The sequence below is a fragment of the Rhinatrema bivittatum genome, chromosome 2 (assembly GCF_901001135.1).
Source record: "Rhinatrema bivittatum chromosome 2, aRhiBiv1.1, whole genome shotgun sequence".
NCBI classification, from domain to species: domain Eukaryota; kingdom Metazoa; phylum Chordata; class Amphibia; order Gymnophiona; family Rhinatrematidae; genus Rhinatrema; species Rhinatrema bivittatum.
The window spans coordinates 337,785,971-337,810,231 of NC_042616.1; the positions used below are offsets into that span (position 1 = coordinate 337,785,971).

At 40.2% G+C, this 24,261-nt stretch overlaps 1 protein-coding gene across 8 annotated transcripts in view; it reads left to right on the forward strand.

Annotated features, from left to right (window-relative positions):
* Positions 1-24,261, forward strand: part of FHOD3 (formin homology 2 domain containing 3) — a 1,290,292-nt gene that overhangs the window by 1,013,884 nt on the left and 252,147 nt on the right. For 4 of the 8 annotated variants that reach the window (XM_029589838.1, XM_029589839.1, XM_029589840.1 and 1 more), the window contains exon 11: positions 22,569-22,694. The exons of 1 other annotated variant lie outside the window; for it this stretch is intronic. In XM_029589838.1, coding sequence (XP_029445698.1) covers positions 22,569-22,694 — 126 coding nt within the window. Of the gene's footprint in view, positions 1-5,757; positions 5,854-14,347; positions 14,762-22,568; positions 22,695-24,261 lie in introns of all 8 variants that reach the window. 3 more of the 8 variants (XM_029589835.1, XM_029589836.1, XM_029589837.1) reach the window with 1 other exon arrangement.

Genomic DNA, 24,261 nt, shown 5'->3' on the forward strand with positions numbered 1-24,261 from the left:
CCCACATCCAAGCATATATGGTCATTTTAGCAACTGCTGGTACGTTTGGCGGCTTGCGGGACGCTCCTCAGAGCCGCTGCATTCGCCCCGTGTCTCTTCGCAGCCTGGAACACTGCCCATCACCGACCATCAGCAAGAGCATCCTGGAACGCCGCCGCACTGCACCTCTCCTGCTCCTCCTAAGATGCGCTCGCACAAGACCTTCTCTTAAAGGGGTCTGCGGTAGGAAAATCCCCACGGCGCCCTCTGATAATCTCTAACAGCTCTCTCTACTTAAAGACTCCGCAGACAACTCACCATCGCCTCAACAAAATGTCCTATCAAGTGTAGTGCGGGTTGCTAGTTCCTGCCTCTCTCAGCCCAGCCCTGCCTCATCATATCTATCTCCTCTTGCCTCCCTGCTATATCAGTCCCTCCTGTCTCATTCTTGCCTCCTCTTCGGACTGACCACTGGATTTACCCCCTATGTGGATACTGACTATTCCTGGTTGCCACCTGCCATTGATCCATTGTCTGGACTCTGACTGTTTTGGATTGCTGCCTCGCTCTGACCCTTGCCTGGCCCTGGATCACTCTCTACAGCATTCCCTAAGAGACTCTTGCCTAGTCCTGCCAGTCCCTGGAGCCCAAGCCTGGCAACCTTTGCCAGCTCTCAGCGAGGGCCTGTAGGCCTCATCCCATAGGCTGCATCAACCACATCGCAGCAGCAAGAGTCCAAACCTCATACAGCTGCATTTTGCATTCCTTGTAACTTAAGAAGCTCCTTTTTTGAAGGCCAACATACAGCACATTACAATAGTCCAAAGCAGATGTAGAATAGCTAACTTCTGCAAACAAAGGGCCTCATTTACTTAAGCATTTTTCCCATAGACATAGAATGGGAAAAAAGCCTTAGTATAAATCAGGCCCTATGATAGTTCTCACAAACAATTATGTACAGTGCATTTACTGTGTTACAAAAATATATTTTTTAAAGTAGTGTAATGCAAAATGAACTGATAACTTTAAATCTAACCATCTATCTTTTGAATATCGCTGGCCTCGTGTGAGCAGGTAACTTTAGACTTAACTGGCTATATTCAAAGATTATAGCCCGTTAAGTGGCCATGAGCTGTTAAAAAGAAAAAGAGTGGCGTGTGGACCTGGCAGTCCTATTCCCAATCTCCCATTCAATGAATGAAATAATTGCCCTATCAGGCCGAGCCCTCACCCTACTAATCTCCTCAAAGTCTTCATTATAAATCAGAGTTTGAAGGGTTGGGGCTGCCTCCCCTTTCCCCTGCACCCTCCCTGGTTCTGCATAACTACAAAAAAATAAAAGCTTGCTGGGCAGACTGGATGGACAATTTTGGGCTTTTTCTGCCCAAATGAGCCCTCCTGTGTCTCCTTCCCTCCCACCTCAACCCTAACCCTCCCACCTTCCTGGTACCATTTCAGATGCCAGTCTTCAGCCAGGATCGCGGTGCTGCCACAGTCCTGCCCAGTGCTTTCTGTTTTGCCATGTCAGCAATGCTGGAGGCATAAGCTCCCAGCAAGGCTGTGAATAGCGATGCCAGTAGCTTACGTTTCCAGCCTCTGAGTGCTTAAGTGGCATAGTCAGAGATACTTGATGAGTGATGGAGAAGAGGGCTGGAAGCAGAATTGTTCAGTTTATAGCTCTATGCTCTAGCCACTACGCCCATGCGGTCCAGACCACTGTAAAACCAAAACTCCTATGCGTCTACTTTCAAATAGCAATTTAGGCAATTTGGAAAAGGTTTCCACCCATTCAACACTGTTTTCCACACAGAAATGGGGTTTTATTAAATTGCCTGCCCACTTTGTGGGTAACGTTAGGCACGAATATCATGAACAATTTACCTAGACTGTGCGGATCATTCCTGGAGGCGGAGCTGGAGTGGCACATACTTTTCGATTCTAGAAATAATGATGGTATCTTTGCAATAACCGCATGGCATACGTGTACGCGCATATGCTGGCTCGTGCCCAGAAAGACGGCCATTTTATATCACACTTGCATATGTGCGCATATTACATAACATCAGCTGTACGCGGTACACGTACGCACAATTTTATATGGACACGTGCATGTGTGTGCAAATGCCAGCTCTACTGCGTAAGTTACATGCGCCAACAGAATAGCCCTTTTTCATTCCCAGTTCGCCCAGTTAACGGATCGGATTTTGAAACCCCCCCCCCCCCCCCGATATTTAGCCTTCCTTTTACCCTTTTACCCCCAACCCTTAAAACCCCGCTGAGTCACCTCTTTTTTTAATTTTAATATTACACGCCATCCATAGTAGAATTAAAGTTACATGGTAGGGGATTCTGGCACACATTTGTGCGCGTAAATACTTACGTGCACATTTTAAGGTAGCCCATGCTCTGCCCAGATCATGCTCACGCCCTACCCTTTTTCTAAACTTTTTGAAGTGTGCATGTACAGGAGATTCGCTCATGGCGCGCGCTTACCAGAGACACGCGCATGTCCCCGACTTTGGTGCACATAGGGCTTTTAAAATTGACCTTAATGTGTGTAAGTGTATATGGGAAATTTACATGGTCCGGATAGCAGGTGTAACCCATGTGGATATTTATGGCAAGATAATTTTCAAAACAAATATACGCTCATATGCTCCCTTCAAAATCTGGTGTAATTTATCCATGTATTGGCCACATACATTTACCACAAAAATTACCCTCCTCCATTTCCCTTGACTTTTGGCCTCCGTCTTCTGATGACTCCTCTCAATTAGCAGGACTGCGCTGGTGTGTGGCAGCTCTGCTTCTAGTTTTTTTCAGTAATCTGGGATGTTGCACATCTTTTCTAGCTTAGCTGGGCGTTCACCCTGGGCTAATTGAAGAGCTACAATGAAATGACATTGTTAGTCACTAAGGATCACATTTTCAAAAGCTTAGTCGTGATTTAGACACATAAAAAAATGAGTTCCATAAGTTCTAAATATTCATACAATGTGGACATTTGTAGCTTGAAAACAAGCATGCAATTTCAGTGTATGCATAAGTTTGCATCCACAAAAAAATAAGAGAAGAGCCGGGGTGGTTGGAGGAGGTCCCCCAGGAGATTGTGCTCCAAGGGAAAGAAATGATAATGGTCTGTTCCACGCCTGCATTATCTTCTGGCCCACCATAAATGATGTCAGGGCAGATCCTCTTTCTCCACCCCCCTCCCCCAGACAGCCCTGCCCCCTGATCTTATCCCTCAGTTCTATCCTTTCCTATTCCACATCCCAGAATCCCAAGTATTCCACTTCCCACCCCACCACCCTACATACACCTAAGCTCTGCTTCTTCTCCAGCTTGAGAGCTGCTCTTCTAGGCTCCCAGGAACCTCCCTTTCACTTCCATGGCCCAGTCAGCAGGAGAGCAGAGTCAACATTCTGGTGCCTCTAGCTTTTTCCCTCCCATGTCAGTAGATCAGCGTTTGACCATTGGGGAGGGACAGGCAATGGCAGCAGGAGCTGGTTTGAAGCACTGGACTTGCTCTCCTGCTGACTGGGCCATGGAAGAGTATACTTCTCACCTCCTTGCTTCCAGTGGGGCATAGTGAGCAGCTATTCTTTGCTGCACCTGGGATAAGAATGATGGAAGGTCGAGCAACCTAATAATTTTACTCCAGGGGTTCCAGGGGTCGGTCTTATCAAGGTTGCACACGGCTATCACCCCAGTTCACCCCCACCCCACACTGAAGGATAGCCCAAATTGTACAGGAATGTCTAGTAGGGGTGCGCTATGAAACAATTTTAGTTTAATTTAGGTTTTTTTCTTTTCATAGTGGGTTTTCATTATTTTTTTCATTTATTTTGTGGTTTAATTTGCTTTGTTTATTTGAAATGAAATCAACAAAATTAAAAAAAAATGGTGTCAGGTCCAGGCCCCTCTCCACAACCTTCAACTCAATGTGCAGAAAACTTAAAAAAAAAAAAATCACTCTCAAAGCAAACCCCTAATGATACATACCTCATAGCCAGGGTCCAAATGGGGCAGCTTGTTCCTCAGTCTCTCTTGGCCTACTGGTGCTATACTTCAAAATGGCGCCTGCTGAACCCAAGGCCGACAACATTTTGGAGAATGGCGTGGTTGGGGGATGGACATACTGAGGATCACTCCTACTCCATCTGAACCCTGGCTATGGGATGAGATTTGAGGAAAGAAGAGAGTCCAAGAAGGCCTGGGAGGACTGAGGGAGAAAAGGGGGATTTTAAAAAGAACATTTTTTTATGGTTGGTGAGGAGGTGGCGTATTTGTAAATGAATAAAAAATTTGAAATTTTTCATTTAACAATCCCCTCCCCCTGCCCCACCTACTGAACATACAAGTTCATTTTTCTCTTGTGTTGTTTATAAAACAAAAGGAAACAAAATAGGAATGGCTGTTGACAATTTCTTTTTGAATGAAACCACATTCCTAATGTCTCCCACATCTCCTCTTCAGAACCTACTTGTACCAGCACAAGGACAGGCAATGATCCACTGCCTGACCAATCATTTGAAACGTGGGTGCCAAAGACAAATAGCCATTGGAGGTAGATAAATTCAACTGATTCCCCCTAAAATGTAAAAGCATTTGAATCTGCAGTATTTCTTCCAAGAAAAATATTCTGGGCCTATCCCGAGGGGTTTGCTTTTCAATCCATGTCCACCTTGTTTGCCATGGGATTGTTGACCAGTGCCTAAAATGTGGCAGTAGGAATGGTGCATTGGTGACATTGAAAATGCATTACACCTCTACTGATGGAACTTGTGGATTTTGTAAGGAAATATTGCTATCTCCATGATAAATGGAGAGGGATGGGAGGAGAGTGGGAATTCTTTTCCCACATTCTGTAAAATTCTGGGTATCCAGCTGAATGCACAGCACCTGTCAACAATTTCCTTTGTGTTAGCCATATCTGCTTTAAGTTCTGCAAGGTTTCAGTTGAATTGCCATTATCTAGATGCTAAGCACTTAGTCAATACTTGACTTTACATCTGTGTTGGATACAACCTATGGCCTCCTTCCCATCCTTTAGCCATATATCACACTACAAGCCAAGCCTGACAGAGCACAACTTGTAAATCTGATGCTGATTTGCATGTTAAGAATGGCTAGCACACTAGACGTGAAAGGTAGCAGAGGCCTGACACTTTTCCGGAAGCAAATAACATTCCAAGGCTTTGGGAATATTTATTCATGAAAGCAAGACGTCTGTTGTGAAAAAATACAGTTATGAAATAAATGTAGTACATTACTTGTTATGTAAAGTTGATATAACTTTCTAGAAACCATTGTGTAAAATTAAATCTTTGGGTCATATGTGTTTTCCTTCGAGAGTTTTGAAGGTTGAATTAAATCTCTGTTTAACTGACTTTCACTGTTTTTGCATTCTTTGCTGCTGTGCCAAAGCTCAGGGTGGCTGCTTCCTTTTGATGACATCAACTTTTAGCACGTTCTGAACAAGCTGACTGGTCCCTTTGCAGCACCACTAGTGTAAACCATTTATGTTTTGAACAACTCAGTGCTTATTATTGCCAGCGTGCCCTATGCTTTTTTTACATTCTTTCTTACACCAATTGCTTTTCAATGCTGTGACTCCAGATTTATTCTAGATACAATTATCTCCTTTGCACTGAATTAACCTCTTCTGCCTTTTCCCCTCTTGTACTTTTCTGTATTCGATGGACTCATCTCAATTTCTCTTCCGTCTTGTCTGCTTCTATCCCATTGCATGCTTCTTCCCCTGGTTTGGTCTCTCAGAGAGGAAGAGTGTGATGAAGAAGAGGAACAAGCAATCACAGAACCCAATACAGAGGATGAGGGCGAGGAAGAGGCCACTAGGGAGGTCAATGACAGGTATCAGGATCCAGTGTCTCCCTCCCTGACCTCACCTCCAAAAGCTATAGTTTTCATCTAGTTGACTCATTCACGTAGCAATCCCTTAGACTAATGTCCTAACATGCTCATTGAAATCTCCCTTCAACAGCCTAAATCCCTGTCACGAAATTAATAGTGAAACCTTGTAATATAACATATCCAGTTTTTTAAAAATTGCTAATTCACTGCTATGGTATCCCTTGGCTCCTTTTACTTATAGGATTTAATAATCCAAACTGACATTTTCAAATATTCATATGAATGATTGTACTTGGAGCACCAGTTCAGCAAACTCAGCTATTGGCACTTGCATGGTTGAATCACATTTGCATTCATATATTTACCATTACTTGCAATTTCTAAGCTAACTAAAATGTTACTGCTGTATGAGGAAAATGCTCTACCTTTGACAAACACTCCACATGTTTGCAATATTTTGTCTCTTTTCCAGGGAAGAAGCAAATTTGACCACCATCTGCATTAAGCCTCAAAGCAATTATGGTGATAAAAAGAGTATATTTCCCTTTGATTTTGTTTGAGATGTTATGATTTACTGCTCAGCAATTCCTGTACATGTTATCACTGAGGCAGCAGTTCTTATGCAGCCATGCTCTGAATTTAAGAAGATAAGAAAGGCACCGTCTTGTAGCATGTGGCATTACTGTTTACGGTGGCATTACTCCAAATACTTTGCCCATAACATTCAGGCAAAATGTTTGGTTGAGCATTGTTCCATATTTTAGTTTCCATAGGGGATGCATTCCAGCTAGCCCAGTCCTCCCTCATGTTAAATACAAAGGGCTATAGCACATGCTTCCTACTTAGCCTAAAAAAAGGGATACACTGATGTGACATCCTCATCGTTGGAACAGCTTTATCGTTAGGATGTGACAGAACTTGAGTACCATGCTCGTTCTCTCTGGTCCTTTCTATATTATGCATTTATAAGTTCTCTATCAAGACTCTGTGAAAAGGAAAAATTTCACATTATATATATATATTAGGGTTTTAATGCAAATATTTTTGCATAAACAATAAAAATCCAATACGAAATAACGTATTTTTGCCTTTCATTGAGTCAGAGACAAACAGGGAAAGGAGGAAGTTTATTTATGGCTTTCAGCATTATTACTTTTGACTTTGTACAATAACGCAAATGTATTAAAACAAAATCACTGACTCGTGCCACAACGTGTGTTATACTGACAACTTGAGATCTACTGAAGGAAGAAAGTCAACAATGATTGTTATATACAGACACAGTTTATGTCTTACCAGCTCTTGCATACGGACAGGCTGTGTCATACATTCATTCATACACATGCACACACATGCACTTCTGTGTCACACCACTAAAATTTCACTTCAGATGCACACAGCATGAGAACTGGCATATTGCCTATGCCCTAAATATGGAGCCATAAAAGGGGAAAGAAAGAAGAGAGTGAAGCTACTTACTACTATTTTTCATATATTTCTATATATTACTCTTAAGTATTGCATGCAGAGTAGACACAGAATAAGGTCCTAGGAACGGAAGCCAATAAGACAATTTTCTTGACTATTCAGAAACTGTGAATAACTTTGGAGGCAAGCATTTTACACATATCTACTCTCAACAAAGTCCTAATACGAGTTAATACAACATCTTCGATTTAGTGGAAATCATAATGGCATTTTAAAGCAAGATGACTAATGGTCTATAATGCTGCTTCATTTTCTTCTTCTTTTTATACATTTTTATTGAAAAATTAGAGTTTAAATGGATGTGATTTACAGATTAGGCAGAGAACGAATTACTATGAGCATTCTTCCCCTTCCAGAAATGAGAACAGAAGAGAGGCATCCCCAGATAACTGCCATTTTTTGTTCTGAAACAATGAACCAAGTTGTGCAACCACCTGAACATTGAAGGCCATGAATCATTTATGATGACTGGAAGCCCTGAGCAGCATTTTCTGTTATGTGACACCATGAGCAGTCTTGGACTAGTAAGAGAAAAGTTTCAGGCTGGGCTCTTGACTTCTCTCGCAAATGCTTTTTTATTAATAACAAGAAAACAAAATAGAAGCTCTGCTTACATTTGCAACTCATAAAATAAAGACAGAAATATAACTCACAGTTCTGCAGTATTAGCCTTCCATAAGAACCTAAGAACATGCCATACTGGGTCAGACCAAGGGTCCATCAAGCCCAGCATCCTGTTTCCAACAGTGGCCAATCCAGGCCATAAGAACCTGGCAAGTACCCTAGGCTTCCTTCTCTTCCCTGGGGGCCCCCAATGCTCCCTGGGCCTAGCTTCTTATCCCTTTCTACCGTGAACGCCCTCAGAAGGGAACTCACTTTCTGGCTGTGGCTTAAGGTGGATCAGGCTAAATGCCTGATCCCAGACTTTTAAGGAGGATCTAACATACATTTCTTTACACCCTACCTAAAAGACAGAAGAGGTCTCAGGAACTCAACCTGATGCATTTTAAAGAAGTAAATCCTGTTACTACCCAGTCTTTCAAAGAATATATGTCCTTAAATATAGACCAATACAAGAGACCCAAAATGGGTTTCTATATGATTTCCATACAGTATTTGAATCTTAGATTTTCAACTCAAAATGGGTCATACATACTTAATTGCATAGGGAACTCCTCTGTGCATAAGTGTGAATAGTCATTTTAAAATATTTTGCATAGCTTCTGATCTCATAATTTCAAATAGATATATTTTATGCAGGTGCATAGAACTCCAGCATGTGTACTGTAGGAACTTTGCACCATTGTCACCTATAGATCTGAAGGTTCTATCAATTGAACTAGATTATTTTCCTGATGATTTTGCTTCAGAATCTCTAAACACCCAAGTATCTCGTTGGAATTCAATTCTTAGTAAGACATTTATTAAAGAAGCCTCAGTGACTGAATGCGTAGTGAGTATTTGCTCAAATTCTCCTTGGTATCACTCTGGCTTGAGGATTTTGAAGCGACAACATTAAAGGAAATGGAGTAAGGATAAATCTTCTGTACATCTTTCCTGCTGTAAGTCAAGTATTGCACATTATAGACAAGAAATTTAAAATTGCTAAAAGGAAATAGGTTTCAAAGTAACCCGAGTTGACTGAAAATCATCCTATGAAGCTTTTTAAGCTAATTTCACAATTCTCTATGAGCAATGCTGAGGTGCAGGAATCTTAACTGCAGAGTCATTTGCTGCTTTTTTAAAGGAGAAGATTGATAGGATTATCCTCCCAATTTTCATATCTTGGATATGCTGTAATTGATTTAAGCAATTTTTGATTGCCTTTCTCCTCATCTCAGGAGTAAATTTAAATCTTTCAACTTGATACCATTGACTGTGTCGCAGACAATCTAAAAACTATGAGTGGATTGATTTCTGCACTTGATCTATTCCACTCGAAACTAGTTAAAAAGACCAACTTGGGTCTAGAGCAATATCTCCTTTCAATTGTTAATAAGAGTTTAGAGCAAGGCTACTTTCCATCTGCTTTCAAAGAGGCTAGAATTCATCCTCTTTTTAAAAAGACTCTCTTGATCCTAATCTACTTAAACATTATATACCTACCTGTGTCAAACTTCCCCTTCTTAGGAAAGATTATTAAAAAAGCTGTAGGAAGTAAAGCAAATTTATTCCTTGAAAAATAAAAGCTTTTTACCCTAGCCTAGACAGTCATGTTTCTGTGCCAGTCATAGTACAGAGACAGCATTAGTCGCATCTACAAATAAGGTCAGAACTAGGGCCAGCAGTGGCCTAGATGCCCATATTGTTTTGACTGATATGTCAGCAGCATATGACATGATGGTCTGTCAGCTATCTCTTCAGCAGTTTTTTGACTTAGGAATTGTTGGCAGAAGAAGCCAATTACGTTTTGTACATAATAGGCTAAAGTGATCAAAATTTCTTAAAACATAAATCAATTTGGCAGCTATTTTATTTATTTATTTAAATTCTTTTTCTATACCGACATTCTTGCCACAAGTCATATCACATCAGTTTACATCGAACAAGGGTGGATTAACAATAGCTTAATCATTTAAGAAGGGAGGTAAGTAATAGAAAAAAGGGCTACTAGAGTTTTCTTTAATAGTTAACAATGTCCAGGCAAGCGACAAACCTTGATATAGGAGGTTGCAATAGTTCTTGACAGAACAAGACTATGTAAAAGTTCAAAAAAGGGTTTCATCTGACAAACAAATCATAGCTAAAAATGAAGACTATAACACAGATGATATTTGAATACAGAAAGTTAAGATTGGTGTCAATATTAATATCAACCATTGAGATTGACTCAAATGGAACAATCTGTGTATCAGCCAAATAGGTTTGGCTTTCCTAGTAATCCACAGAGCTTCAAATTTTTCTATATTTACTTTGATTCTGTTGTGGACTAGCTAGACAGTGGACCCTTAGGCCGGCCTGCGGGAAACCTGGGGTAGTTGGACTATGGTCTCGGGGCAGCAGGCCGATAGGCAGACCAGGCTGATGTAGACAGTAGGCTTCACCCGGAAGCTGGTACTCCCCCGGGAGGAGCCCTTGGGAGTCCAGCCGCTGGGACTTGGGTGATCTCTGGTCCGGATCTTGAGTAGGCTGGAGCTGAAGCGGATGAAGGAGGCCTGGCAGGAACTGCGGCGGGGCGAAGTCAGGCAGCGTGAAACCAGGCAGGAACTGCAGCGAGTTGAAGGCAGGCAGAGAGAAACCAGGCAGGAACTGTAGCAAGCTGAAGGCAGGCAGAACGAAACCAGGCAGGAACTGTAGCAAGCTGAAGGCAGGCAGAACGAAACCAGGCAGGAACTGTAGCAAGCTGAAGGTAGGCAGAGCGGGGCCAGGCAGGAACCTGGACAGGTGCTGAAGCAGGCAAGGACTAAGAGGTTAGAAGTGCGAGCAAGCCACGTAGTAGACCAAGCAGGCAGGCAGGCAGGAACGGTGTGTGAGGGAGTCACACACCGGGGCTCAGGGCAACTGGGCACCGCAAGGGACCCGGTTGCAAGGCGTCATAGTGGGGTCCGCGGGGAGTTTAAGTAGGACTGGGCGTCTGATGTCAGGAGCGGGGGCGGAGCATGCTCTGGCGGGAAACGGGCTATATCAGTGCCGTGACAGCGCGCGCGCGTGCCTAAGGAGCCCAGGGTAATGGCGTCTCCCCCGCGGAGACGCTCACGGAGCTGGTTCAGGTATCGAGTGGCCCAGCTGGAACTTTGAGGTAAGGGCCGGGACGTGAGGGTTGCGGAGCGGATCGCAACAGATTCTTTAACCGCAGGGCTATAACATCAAGACAAAGAGTTGAAACTGTCCAGTTCCTCCACAGAATTGCATTTGAGTCAGTCTCAATAGTTGGTATTAATATTGACACCAATCTTAACCTTCTGTATTCAAATATCATCTGTGATATAGTCTTCATTTTTTAGCTATGATTTATTTGTCAGATGAAACCCTTTTTTGAACTCGTACATAGTTTTGTTCTGTCAAGAACTGACTATTGCAACCTCCTATATCAGGGTTTGTCGCTTACCTGGACATAACTATTACAGAAAATAGCTGTCAAATTGATTTACATTTTAAGAAAGTTTGATCACTTTAGCCTATTATTTACAAAACTTCATTGGCTTCCTGTTTTAGCAAGAATTAAATTTAAGATTTTGTATATTGATTTCAAAGCTCTACATACTGGTCAACCACACTACCTGGGAACATTGTTGGCCCCATATGCCCCACTGAGATCACTGCAGTCTTCTCAGCAGCAAATTCTTAAGCTGCATCCACCTTCTGAAATTAGGCATGAGTTCACTTTTCATTCATCATTTTCCTATCAAGCTCCTTGATTGTGGAATGCACTCCTAAGTTTTTGTTCATTTTGAACAGAATTACAGAAAGTTCAGGAAACAAATTAAAACTTGGCTAGTTAGACAGTTCTGAACTTAACTGTATTATAATTATTACTGAATTTTTTTGGTTTTCTGATTTATTTGATTTTATGTTGCATTATGTTTTTTTATATTATACTTTTTTGTACTTTTTATTGCTGAGAAATATTTTTTCATTGTAAACCGCTTTGATTTGTTTTGAAAGGTGGTATAATGAAAGCAGAAAACTAAACTAAACTAATAGGAAATCTGTCCCCATAGTCCAAATATTTTGACTAAAGTATAAGTGTGAAATAATATTTGCTTTGCCCAATGCCTGAATGATTCATTCTGGGGACAGCTATTCAAGCTAGTTAGTATGTGATCACAGAATTGGTCTCTATATCATTAAGGCCAATGCACTTCCCTATTCAAACTAGTACATTGTTTTTCTAAGATACATAGTAATGGACTCATTATTGTAGCTCTTATACCAGACATGTCACTTTTTACACTTTTAAAACTATCAACACCCTTAAAATGCTGAGAGTAGATAAAATGTACAGAAATTGCAAAACTGTAAATCTTTCATGCTGCCTTCCCTGTAAAATTGTCCTTCATGATTACCAGCCAGGAAAATGGCATGTTGAGATTGAAATTATAAACAACAAAAAGGTCTTTGGAGAGGAAATAGAGTAATGTATCAAAAACCCAGATTCCACTAAAAAAAAAAAAGACTAACTATACCAAATATGTATTTATCACTATTGGATGACCATCATATATAAAACACAAACATATGTTTGGTCCATAAGTCACTTTTTGTGTTAGCAATTATAATTATTGAGCCTTTGGGCAACAAACATATGTTTGTGTTTTATATATGATGGTTATCCAATACTGATTAATAGATATTTGGTATAGTCAATCTTTTGTTTGAGTGGAATCAGAATTTTTGGGATTTAAATTGTTACATGATATTTTTGAGGCTTTCATTTAAACAAGAATTGTCGTGGCATGTTTTGCTTCTTTCAGGGGAAGTATGAGATGTTGAAGGTACAGCAAAAAAGAATTATAGGATTTCACAAAGATTATCAAGAAGTTAGGGCTGAGCAAGCCATCTTGATGGAATATAAATTTATTAGCAGACCACAGTCTTTAGTACATCCTGATAAGATACAAATTACTGTCCATCCATGTTTGTCGTAACATAGTGGGCTTAATTTTACTGAATGTTGAGTTTGGACTTAGATTCATATTGAGAATAATTTTCAAACAGCCTGAATAGGCTAAAGTCTGTAGGTACTTTTCACCGTCAGACATTAGAATTTTCAAAGTGGATTTATAGTATAAATACACTTTTGAATATTTTAAGGTAATTGCACAACCCTAATGAGAAATATACCCAAAATTACACCTGCTCAAGAGCAGATATAATTTTGTATATGTGGATTTAAATGCATAATTCCCAAAACATGTGTAAATGCTTTCCCTGCCCCCAACACCTGCTTACTATGTGGATAAACACAAATATGTAAAAACATGTTTCACGCATACCTTGATGCGCCTGCTCTCTGAATTGATTTCCGAATGGGGATTTCTGCACAGAACCCGGGCATTTCTGCATGTAAATCCATTTGCAAGTTACCCTCAGCATGCGGCAATACAGAATGATGCTATGTGTTACTGAAAACATACAAGCAGAGTAATGCCCAAGAAAATGTCACAAAGCACAACATTCTGACTTCTTCTCAATGTGTTTCAATTCTGAATCATTAAAAAACAAATTCAAACTCCTGATGTTGTAGAGTCCAAATCACTGATGAATACAGAGAATATAGAGAAATGTTAATCAAATGGGAGTGACTTAGGCATGACATGCCTCTTCTCCTGGGGTCCTGATAAGCAGCACCTTGGACTATTATGGCTCAGGGTTCTATTTTCAATAGGAGTGTTCATTCTTTTTTTGGTATATATTTTTAGTGCACACTAATGCAATTTACTACACACTAACTCAATTTAGTGCACACTAAAACAAAAATGAACCAAAAAAGAAAGCAAAACAAATAAAAAATGAAACAAACCAACCCCCCCCCCCCCAAACATTTGCCAGCTGTACTTCCCTAGTTTTCACCAGTGAGCAAAATTTAATTATCAGGTGACACATTTATTTTTCAGCCATACTTGTATGCCAGATTCATAAATAAGTGTTCAGATCTCTGAAATAGGTGCAAGGTTCAACCCATTGCTCAAGTATTTGTTTTGCTCCCTTTTAAAAATGAAGGCAATTATTTCCTAGAATAACATCTCCTTCAGGCTCCTAACAAAGGAAACAATGTGATCATTAGGTACTGTTCAGCCAAATTTACCTTCATGGTGCAATAGGGGCATTGATAATATCTATCAAAGTAACCTACATTTTTTTTTTGGTACCACAAGCTCACATCAAGTTTCAAAAAGAAAAATTGATCATTTCTACATTTGCCCAATGCTAAAGTGAATTCTCCTTTTTTCATACGAAGAAGGTAGCGAAATAGTTTATTGAATATTTTCCTAACTTTGATATTTTGGTCCTTTCTTTTCCTATCCTACTCCACCTCCATCCCTTTCTTGTACTCCTCTTACAGTAAGGTCCACCATGCCCCTGATGTATACCCTGTTGAGAATGAAACTGCGTCACAGGGTTTTAAACCCTCGAGTGTTGTAAATGCAGTTTCTCAGGAGGAGCGGCTGCTAATAGAGAGTCCATCATTCAGCTCATCTTCAGTGTCAGACTCACCTTTATTATACGATCAGACTTTATGTTCACCACAACCACCATCATCATCATCATCATCATCATCACCACCGCACCCGCCTCCACCATCTGCATTGGCCTCCGTTGCTCTTAACTCCTCCCAGGAGTCATCAGCCTCCATTGCTTCAACAATAGAGAGGTTGCCTTATATACCCCATAGTCCTTTTCACCTCTTCTCCTACGATTTTGATGACTCTTCTGCAGCTGTGAAAGAAAAAGAAACAGAGACTCTGAGGGAAAGCAGGTAGATTGAATGAACTATTAACAATTTATGTCTACTGTATTTTGCCAGTACTTTACTTTAGTAAATTAAAAATGCTACTTGTGCACATAGAGGTAGTTATAACTATTTAAATGTGTTATATGCATAATGTATTCATTTATTTATGAACTTGCATTTCGCAACTTCCAGTCTAGCCCATCAGTACAGATTACACAACATATGTAAAACATATTGTACATAACATTTTTAATAAACCTGCGATAATGATCTACATATAAATGAACAGTACCATAAAATCACGATAAGGCGCATACATATCCATGTCTCATTTGCAGCAACAGAGTTGATAAAGGTAAGGGAAAGTCTAATTCTAATAAACTTTGCTCTCTGGTTTTGTTTACTGTTATCAAGAGCACACCATACAACTTCTACATTATAATTATTTAGATTTTTATATTCTGCTTTTTGCACTTTTTTCAGCACTTCAAAGCAGATTACATTCAGGTACTGTAGGTATTTCCCTGTTCCCAGAGGGCTAACAATCTAAGGAGCCATTTATCAAAGTGCTATATGGCATTTTCGCATGCAAAAAAAATGCATTTAATGCATGTGAAAAACACCATAATGTAATGATATGTTTTTAGAGAAAGAGAGAGAGAGAGAGAGAACCTAGCCATAATGCCCTCACACTAGATAGGTATTTATATCTCTATGGGAGGCCCACCTAGTCACTCGAGGTGAGGTTTAGGTATTAGTGTAGGAGTTAGGGGTCACTTTGACATTCAAAGTGAGACATACGAACAGAACTGAACATCATAGGTAGGAATAATTTTTCCTGCTTTTCCAATAATAGTTACAGTAGGTGACCTGAGGGCTGAAACAAAGTCTTTGTACTGTTCTATGAGTAGAAGTAGTCTCTGTGACTTCCTCCCTCTCTATGGGACCTATGAATATTGTTTCTACCATGTTCTTGTCTTGAACCTCTCTAGACATGCTGAAGCGTATGTTTCCTATAAATAAATATAAGAGCACTTTATACTCCTTGGGGTTGCAAACTTGGCCGAGATATTCAATACAGATGATTTCACATGCTAAAATGGCAAATAGTGTGCAGTATCCAAAATAACACATACTATTTCCATTTTTTTGCAAAATGTTTTTCCCTACTTAATACATTAGTCTCAATATGTGGTGTAAGTTCTATGAAATAAGCATTTTGTCGTTCAGACCTCTTGCGGTATTACTGAAGGGCAGTAGTTCTATTTTAGGTCACAGCCCCCTTTGAGAATCTGATGAAAGCTATGATCCTCCCCTTCCCTGAAAAATGCACATACAAATTTTTTGCACCCAATTCACAGACCCCCATGAAACCCGTCCATGGACCCCAGGTAAAGAACTACTGCTGTAAAAGCTTCGACTTGAGCACCAAAAAATAGAAGATGCCATTTGCCAAAAGATCATTCAAGGTTTCAGTCGCCAGTGTAAGACTGAAACTTTGCATCTATTGGTGAGTCCCAGGACAAAACAATGATAGGTTGAGCTATTTGAAGTTAAAACTAAAATAGGGTGCCTATAGTTTTGCTCAGCAACCAACCAAAAGATTTAGCAAGCAACAGAGTTCTTATATAGTAAATGATGACAAATAAAGACCAAAATGGTCTATCTAGTGTGCCCAGCAAGTTTTATATCTATAGCTATTATTGGTCAGTTTGAATAGATTCTCAGCAGGAATCACCCACTCTGAATATTAAAAGAAATATTGTTAACTTTTATATAGTATGCATATGAAACATAGTATAGTTAGTCTATAGCATGTGGGTATTAAGTTGTAAGGAGGAAAAATCAAGTTTGTACAGATACAAGCAGTCACACCCCTCCTTATTTTAAATTAATTTAGATATTGGTTATTACAATGTTTCATTAGCTACAGAGGCTGATATATTGAAGAATTCTGAAGTAAAATTATCTATATATGTAAAATATGCTTATTTATTAGGCTCCCAGAAAGTGGTGATTGTCTGTTGGGACCAGTGGTGTGTGCATGCGAGTACCTGCTGCAGTGTGTGCCTATGTAACCCTGGCAGATGCACAGGCTGCATGGAAGCCCCACATGAGAGCTTAGAGAAGGCAGCATGTGGGCTAGAGAGAGGCCCAGTATATATATATAAACTCCAGTGCTTGCTCCCTAGCAGAGGGAGCCATTTTTATGTACATTGGGCTTGGGGCTGGGCGAAGGCCCTGGCATCAAGACTGAATTTCTGGACTAGTCCCCAGCATCAGGCCTGGACCCTAGCTGAGGCCTAGGTGTAGGGTCCAGGCCTTGAAGCCTGGGCTTTGCTTAGGGCGTTGACCAAATTACCAGCAACTTACCGCAGCCTAGGGCTACATAAGGCTGAGGCTTCAGTCTGGGCCTAGGCGTCAGGACCAGGCCTCGGCTTCGGATTCCCCCCAGACTGAGTAAGTGAGGGCCGGGGAGGATCCTGGCCCAGGCATTTTTTCAGGTGGCACAGATGGGTGGGGGGCATGGGAGACCATGGGGGGGGGGGGGGTCCTGTTTCTAATTTTGTTTTTTGGGTTTGTTTGTTTGTTTATTATTTAATTTATTAACAAAGTAAACAAACATTAAACAAATTTAAATTTGTGGGAAACCAAACCCCCCAAAACAAAACAAAAAATGAAACAAAAATGTTTCTTTTTCCCACCCCTAATTCCTACTACTCCAGTTCTGAGTGTGTAATATGCCCAGTTTCTGGGGAGAATCCCACTTTGTGTGGGGTCTGCATATCACCTGGAACAGTCCTACCTGAATCCTGGTACCCAGCCTGCATCCTGGTCCCCTGGATAAAGATCCTTTTGAGGGTCTTCAGATTTCTTCACCTTCTTTCTTATGGAAAGGTCTGATATTGAAATCCAGAACCGTGCTTCTCAGCCATAGCTTCAAGCAAGGAGGGGTGGACAAAAACCTCCTGCCAACAAAAATGGTACAATTCTTGGACAGACAGAAATTTCCTCTGGAGGCAAATCACTGTCACTGCAGATCTGCCTCTCTCCTAGAAAGGGTTCTACCAGGTCTTCAGTGCCCTGACCTCTGAATCCAGGGCGCTGCCATCACCAAAAGCACCAGGCTTCCACTCCAATAAAACTTCTAAAAAATAGTAAAACATTTAATAAGGTCTCTGTTATTAACCAGAGGCAGATCCAGGCTGGCTGGGAGTGTCTGGAAAGGAACAGCCTCCAAAATATACCCAGTGAGGGAAATAGGCTTCACTCGAAAAGTGAAGCCTTATAAGTGGGAGCTTCTCCTCTTAGTCCCCACTTATAGGGAAAAAGGATCTACCCTCTCCAGTCAGCCTCTGGGAGAGGTGCTGATAAGTGTTTGTTTAGTCTAGGTATTGTATTAGTTTTTGTACTGTTTGTAAGTTACTGTGTTTTTATTATGCATGCATTTCTTGTTACCTGCTAAGGTCTGTGGAGTAGCGGGCTAAAAATATGCAAAAATAAGTAAAAACATAAATAAATACATAATTTGTATGGTAGGGAACTAGGACCCTCTAGTGGCCGACCAGGGGGGTCATTGCATGTAAATAAATAAATAAATAAATAAATAAATATACTGGGCCAGATTTTCTAACCTACGCGGGCGTAGATTTGTGCGCTCAACCCGGCGCGCACAAATCTACACCCGATTTTATAACATGCGCGCACAGCCGCGCGCATGTTATAGAATCCAGGGTCGTCACGTGCAAGGTACAAGGGGGTGCACACTTGTGCACCTTGCACGCGCCGAGCCCTAGGGGAGCCTCCGAAATCGGAGCCCTAGGGGAGCCTCCGAAATCGGAGCGGCCTCGGAGGGAACTTTCCTTTTGCCCCCCCCTGCACCTTCCCCTCCCTTCCCCTATCTAACCCTGGACCGCCCACACCCTGCCCCGCCCCTTTTTTCAAGCCCCGGGACATACACGCGTAATATACGCGCGTAACCCTTTGAAGATCCGCCTCAATATTTATTTGTGTATCCAGATCTGATGGTTTGTATTATGTTCTTTATACTAGAAGACAAACTAGAATTACAATGTAATTGTTTTATTGATTGAATAGATACATTTGGAAACACCCTATCCCTAACTTAACTGTTCACTATAAAATGATATTTTATTGTCATGTCCAGCATCTCCTGGACCATGAAAGCAGGAAGTGCTAGATGCATTTATCGCCCATCTTTCTTGACAGAAGATACTTGACTTTCAATTTCTAGAGTAACATTGAAATGCATGTTTGGGGTAAAGAGATAGGAGCAAAGCAGATCTTCAGACATGACTTTTAAAGACATGATGAGAAAAGTTTAGTGTTTGACCTTGCAGTCTATGTCTCTCCAATGGATAGACAGCTCAGGCAGTCTCTTTCTTTACAAGTGTAGAGAACCCAAATGATCTTTGCCAGAAGAATGGTGCATTTAGCATGGGGGAGAAAAACAGATTGAACTAAGAGTGTGATTAGCTCTCGGTGTAGGGGCTGAAAATGGTGAGTTCCTAGCTTACATAAGTCCATTTTACTTTTTGGAAGCCTTGGTTGACCCTCTGTCTCCTGTTTTTTAATTTTGCAAGGAAAGGACTCTGGGGTCTCAGGGGCTAAGATATGGGCATGGACAGGAGACAGAATACTTTCCCCTACTTGCTGCCATTGTTTTGGAAATCTTTCTGGTTTTTTTTCTTTGTGAGGAGGAAGTTTTTCCACCCTTCCTGCCCCTTGTTTTGGTTTCCCCTTTTTGAGTAGGAATTTTCTTTCTTTTTGTTAACTGAGTCAGGGACTCAGATTCTGTAACATCAGAAGCAGTGGTGTCATCCACACAGAAAGAACCATAGGACCATCTGTGTACTATAGGATGAATGAATCCAATTTCATTCCATGGGAGAAGGAGTATGTTGAGAGAAGATCAGTGACACCAGTCAGGGAGACCATGATCATCTCAACAGGGCCAACAGAGGAAGGAAAGGCGTCTGGAGAACACCTTTCAGGTATTACAATATGAAGAATAGAAGAGGAGTTGCTGATGAATAGGATTGAAACGTATAAAATTGGGACTTGGCAATGACATCTGACTTGAACACACCCTTCCCATAAGTAATGGGGAAAGAAGCTTAAAACTACTTCACATAAAGCAATGGAATAGATTCAATGGATGACAATTGGCTTTAATCTTCCATCATTTATGTTTCCACCTTATGCGTCCCCTCCTCCCCATTCATTTCTTCCCACCTTTTCCCTTCCATAAAATGTATTATGGCCCAGTTCCAGTTCTGTTTATTTAATTAGATTTTTTGTTACCATGAGGTATATATCAGTTTTTGTATTTTAATTTTATTTTTTATCTTTAATTTTTAACTCTATTTCATTTTATTTTATTTTCATTTTACTATGTAAACCGTTTTGACAGAAAAAAAAAACCTTGTTTTGAAAAACGGTATATAAATACTTTTAAATAAATAAATAAAAAATAAAATTTAAAGGATTTGGAAGAGAAGAGTCACAAATTTATTGCAAGTATAAAGTATTTAGCTGGACATTAAAGGCTGGAAACAGATTTTATCAATTTTCATTAACCATCAGTAAAATTAGATTGGAAAACCACTCCTTGCTTCCAGCATGACTAATGCTGTTGTAATCCATGAGAGCATGATCAATGTGTGAGTAAGATCTGAACAATGCTAAGGGACTAGGAAGAGATTTTTTCTTCTTCCCCTCCCCTTCCTGTCAGGGAATCATGGCTATTCAGAATTCATAAGAAATGGGTTTTGCCATCTAAGACTAGATGTGAGTTGTGGCCCTTGAGGTCCTCAGAAGGTACCCTAGGCCAGGGGTTACAGAAGAAAATGGTAGTGAGGGCCACAAGTAGATAAAATTCAAAAAAATAAAGAAAAGTTAAAAATAGGCAGAAAAAGGAAAAACAAAAAATGGAAATTAAGAGGAAAAAGCAAAACTAGACTTAAGATTCGATTTGAATCTCTTAAAGGAGCCAGAAAGAGGTGTGGTACCAGATCTCACCAAACAATGGGAATCACAGTTTCTTTCCATGGCTATTCAGCTCTTTCCCTATCTTTCAGATTTAGAAAATTCTGACTGTAAAGAATTGCACTTGCCTGTGGAAGATAGTAGCTGACACCAGGAGTATGCCTTACTATTCTGTATTCACACTGGGCTATTCAAAATTGGATCCAAACTTTCCCAGTTTCTTGCCATAATATGAATATATACAGAAGAAAAAAACCTTAAATTCTCTGACTTGGAACTCCCCTTCTGAGCTGAACCAAATGAAATTCTAATGTTGTTCTATTTATCATTTTTGTTGAATTTGGCATTTAGCTCATTTCAGATTACTAAGTAAAAAAAACATGGTAGAATTGAAGAAATTGAGCATATGACACTTATTTTTTTAAACAGCATAATATTTCTAGGTTAGATAAATTATGTAGTTACCCTTTTTACTTGGTCAAACAATGGAAATGAAAACATTGATGCAGAAGAATCCTTTATAGCAAGAAGACCAGAAATATTTTTTTTTCAATGCACAGATTTTACTTTTTTTTTTTAAATGAAGGGCCTGATCCACTAGGCCTTTCTCCCAATTTGTGTCTATGGGAAAAAAAAGTTTGGTAAATCAGGCCTAAATAATGAATTCTAAAAACAAGCAGTGAATAAACGTACCTTATAGTTTTATTTGTATTTTAGGGTAGTTTTATTCATTGCAGACCCGTCTATGACATGCATGATTCATACCTTCCATCTTCTGTATTTCCAGAATATACTAATTGAGACTAGTGTGGGTAGTTTTTATTTACAATCTCAGGAGGCTTAGGAAAAATAGACTATATGTTTTGATGGTTATAAGAGAATTTGGGGAGGTTTTTTTTTTACTTAACATAAATATTACTTAAAAGGGAATTGGTTGCTTTCCTAGAATTGATTATCATCCAGTCTACTAATAAATTATTAAAGCCTCAGTTCTGCAAAATCCAGGATCCATGGAAATGGCTGACTATCAGGAGAATTTTGATCTTATGGTATTTTTTCTTATGTTGTTAACCAAAAAGTAGACCCCTCTAGAAGATATTCAGCACTATGATAGAGGGATATGCACCTGGGTCTAATCTTTTGAATAACTGGATTTTTACAGAACTGGATACATAAATTGTTGAGCAATCAGTTAAATACTCAACCATCTGACATTCCTCCCATCACATGTATTTTATGATGTGCTCAGCACCATGGTCTAAATGCTTATCTACAATGCTTAACCTAGTTTTTCCTGAGAAACAATTACTCAACGGATGTTTACATATTGCTGTCAGTTATAACTGGGGTTATAAGTTTCTCTGTAATTAAACGCTATAGTTGTGGTGACATCTTACATTCTAGAGTTCTTAACACAAAGCAAATAATCTGTATTATGTTATTAGGAAAAGGAATATTCTTACTATTTGGAAGAAGGTGGGTGGTCTCCAAAGCTCATTTACACTTTCTCTTTTCTGTTAGTCCTTCAAAAAGGTATTGAAATCTGTAGAGGTTTCAGTTTTCTTGGGGACCAACATGCCTAGAGCTGGACTACAGTAGGAGAAGAGGCAGATTGTTTCTCCTTATGCCGTTTTTGTGATATGTCTGGCAGGTTAGCGTTTTTAGAGTAGGGTTCTGGCAGCATGCACCATTGCAGACTACTTTTCCCTTGGTCATGAGAGTGTAGGCCTCACTGCAGCCTGATGCTTGCTGATATTTTTCTCTCTCTGCCTTCTTTCTTTCTCTCTCTCTCTCTTTGCTTTTTGCATTATGGCATCCTCAGATACAGCAGCTACGATGGCAGCACTTACGCCTCTCCTCGATCTTACTCTGGACTGAGCGCACCTACAACTCCCACCTCTCGCTATGGGAAGACACTGTCACCCCCTCAGGAGACAAAATCTGACAGGTTTGTAAGAAAGATACAACACTTGCCATTGCATGGTATTTGCCTTCTAAAATATTTTTAGTTCCCTTACTTCATGCAAAGATGCTATTTTTTTCATACTTGTCAGGATCCACTGATATAGAGATTTTGTATTATCAGGAAATAGTTTTTGCCAACATTAAAATACAACATGCAAATAATGAGGTTTTTGATTCTTTTAAAGTTATTTTACTTTGATTGGTCCAACTAAGAGTTATTAGAGAATGATGGTGTAAATCTGAGGAAAGGATCTGTGTGGGTGGCATCTAAAGCACCTTAGGTAATTCTTAGGTTGGTCCAGTTAAAATTATTATTTTATTTTTATTTAGCATTTTTCTATACCGACCTTCTATAGCGATGTGTCCACATACTAGTTCAACCAACCTATAAGAAGCCCCAGGCTTTATCAAACAACTTCATGAACTTCTTTACTGTAAAATAAGTATCTGTAATTTATGTATTTTTAATATTGAATTAATCACCCTACCTTCAGGATTTAGGAGATATACAAATAATAAAAACAACCAGTACAACTAGTTAGAATGAAGTCCATATTCAAAAACATTTAACCGGCTAGATTAGAAGTTAGCTGGCGAAATGAACATTAGCCTCTTATCTGGCTTAAATTCTAACTGGCTAAGTTAGGGGCATTCTGAGAGTATAACTGGGAGATGATTTAGCCAGTTAAGTTAGTTCTGATATTCAGAGTTAACCAAATAACTTAGCTGACTAAGTCTGGTCAGGCCAAACAGCTGACCTAAAGTTAGCCAGCTAACTTTAAGGGGGTCATTTTCAAAAGCGATCACACACGAAAAGGGACTTTTCGCGTGCGATCACTAAATGGGGGCGGAGTCGGCCCTGGAAGAGGAGGAGTGGCACCGGGGCCGACTCTGCATAGACATCGCTGGCGGTGAAAGGCAAGGACACTTATCGCCACCAGTTTCGCGCCTTTTATGGTGTAGTTATTCAGTGCGAAAGCCAGCAGGCAGCACACCGCAGTGGTGCGATGGCTGCTGGCTTTCGCAGGCCGCCCCCCGCTTCGCCCCCCCCATTACCGCCGGATTTTCTAAGGTCTACAACCTTATAAAATCCAGGCCTAAGATAAACTGGGTATATTCAATGTCACGGTTTCACCTGTTACACCGGCTCTCCATGTCAAAGTTCAGCCTGCTGCAGAGTCTTCCCTACACTAGTCGTCCTCAGTGAACCTGGCCTGTTATATGTCCCAACTACGCACCAGGCACATCAGGGCAAAGTCTGGGAGAGGGATATCTCGGTTGCTGACCCTGTTTTATGGAATACAATGCCAGATAATTTGTGATTGGAGAAATAAATTTTAAAAAATTCAAAAAAGAATTAGACTCTTTAGGCAGGCTTTTAACATCTCAACTGACAAATAACTTTCGGTTATTTGTCATTGATAGAATTTTTAATCTTGTTTCCGGTAACCAATATATGGATTTTATGTTTGATAATCGAGGCTTTATTATTTAATTGTTTAGGTCAAAGTTTTGAGGCTTTTATTTATTGTTATTAGAGACTAGTGGGC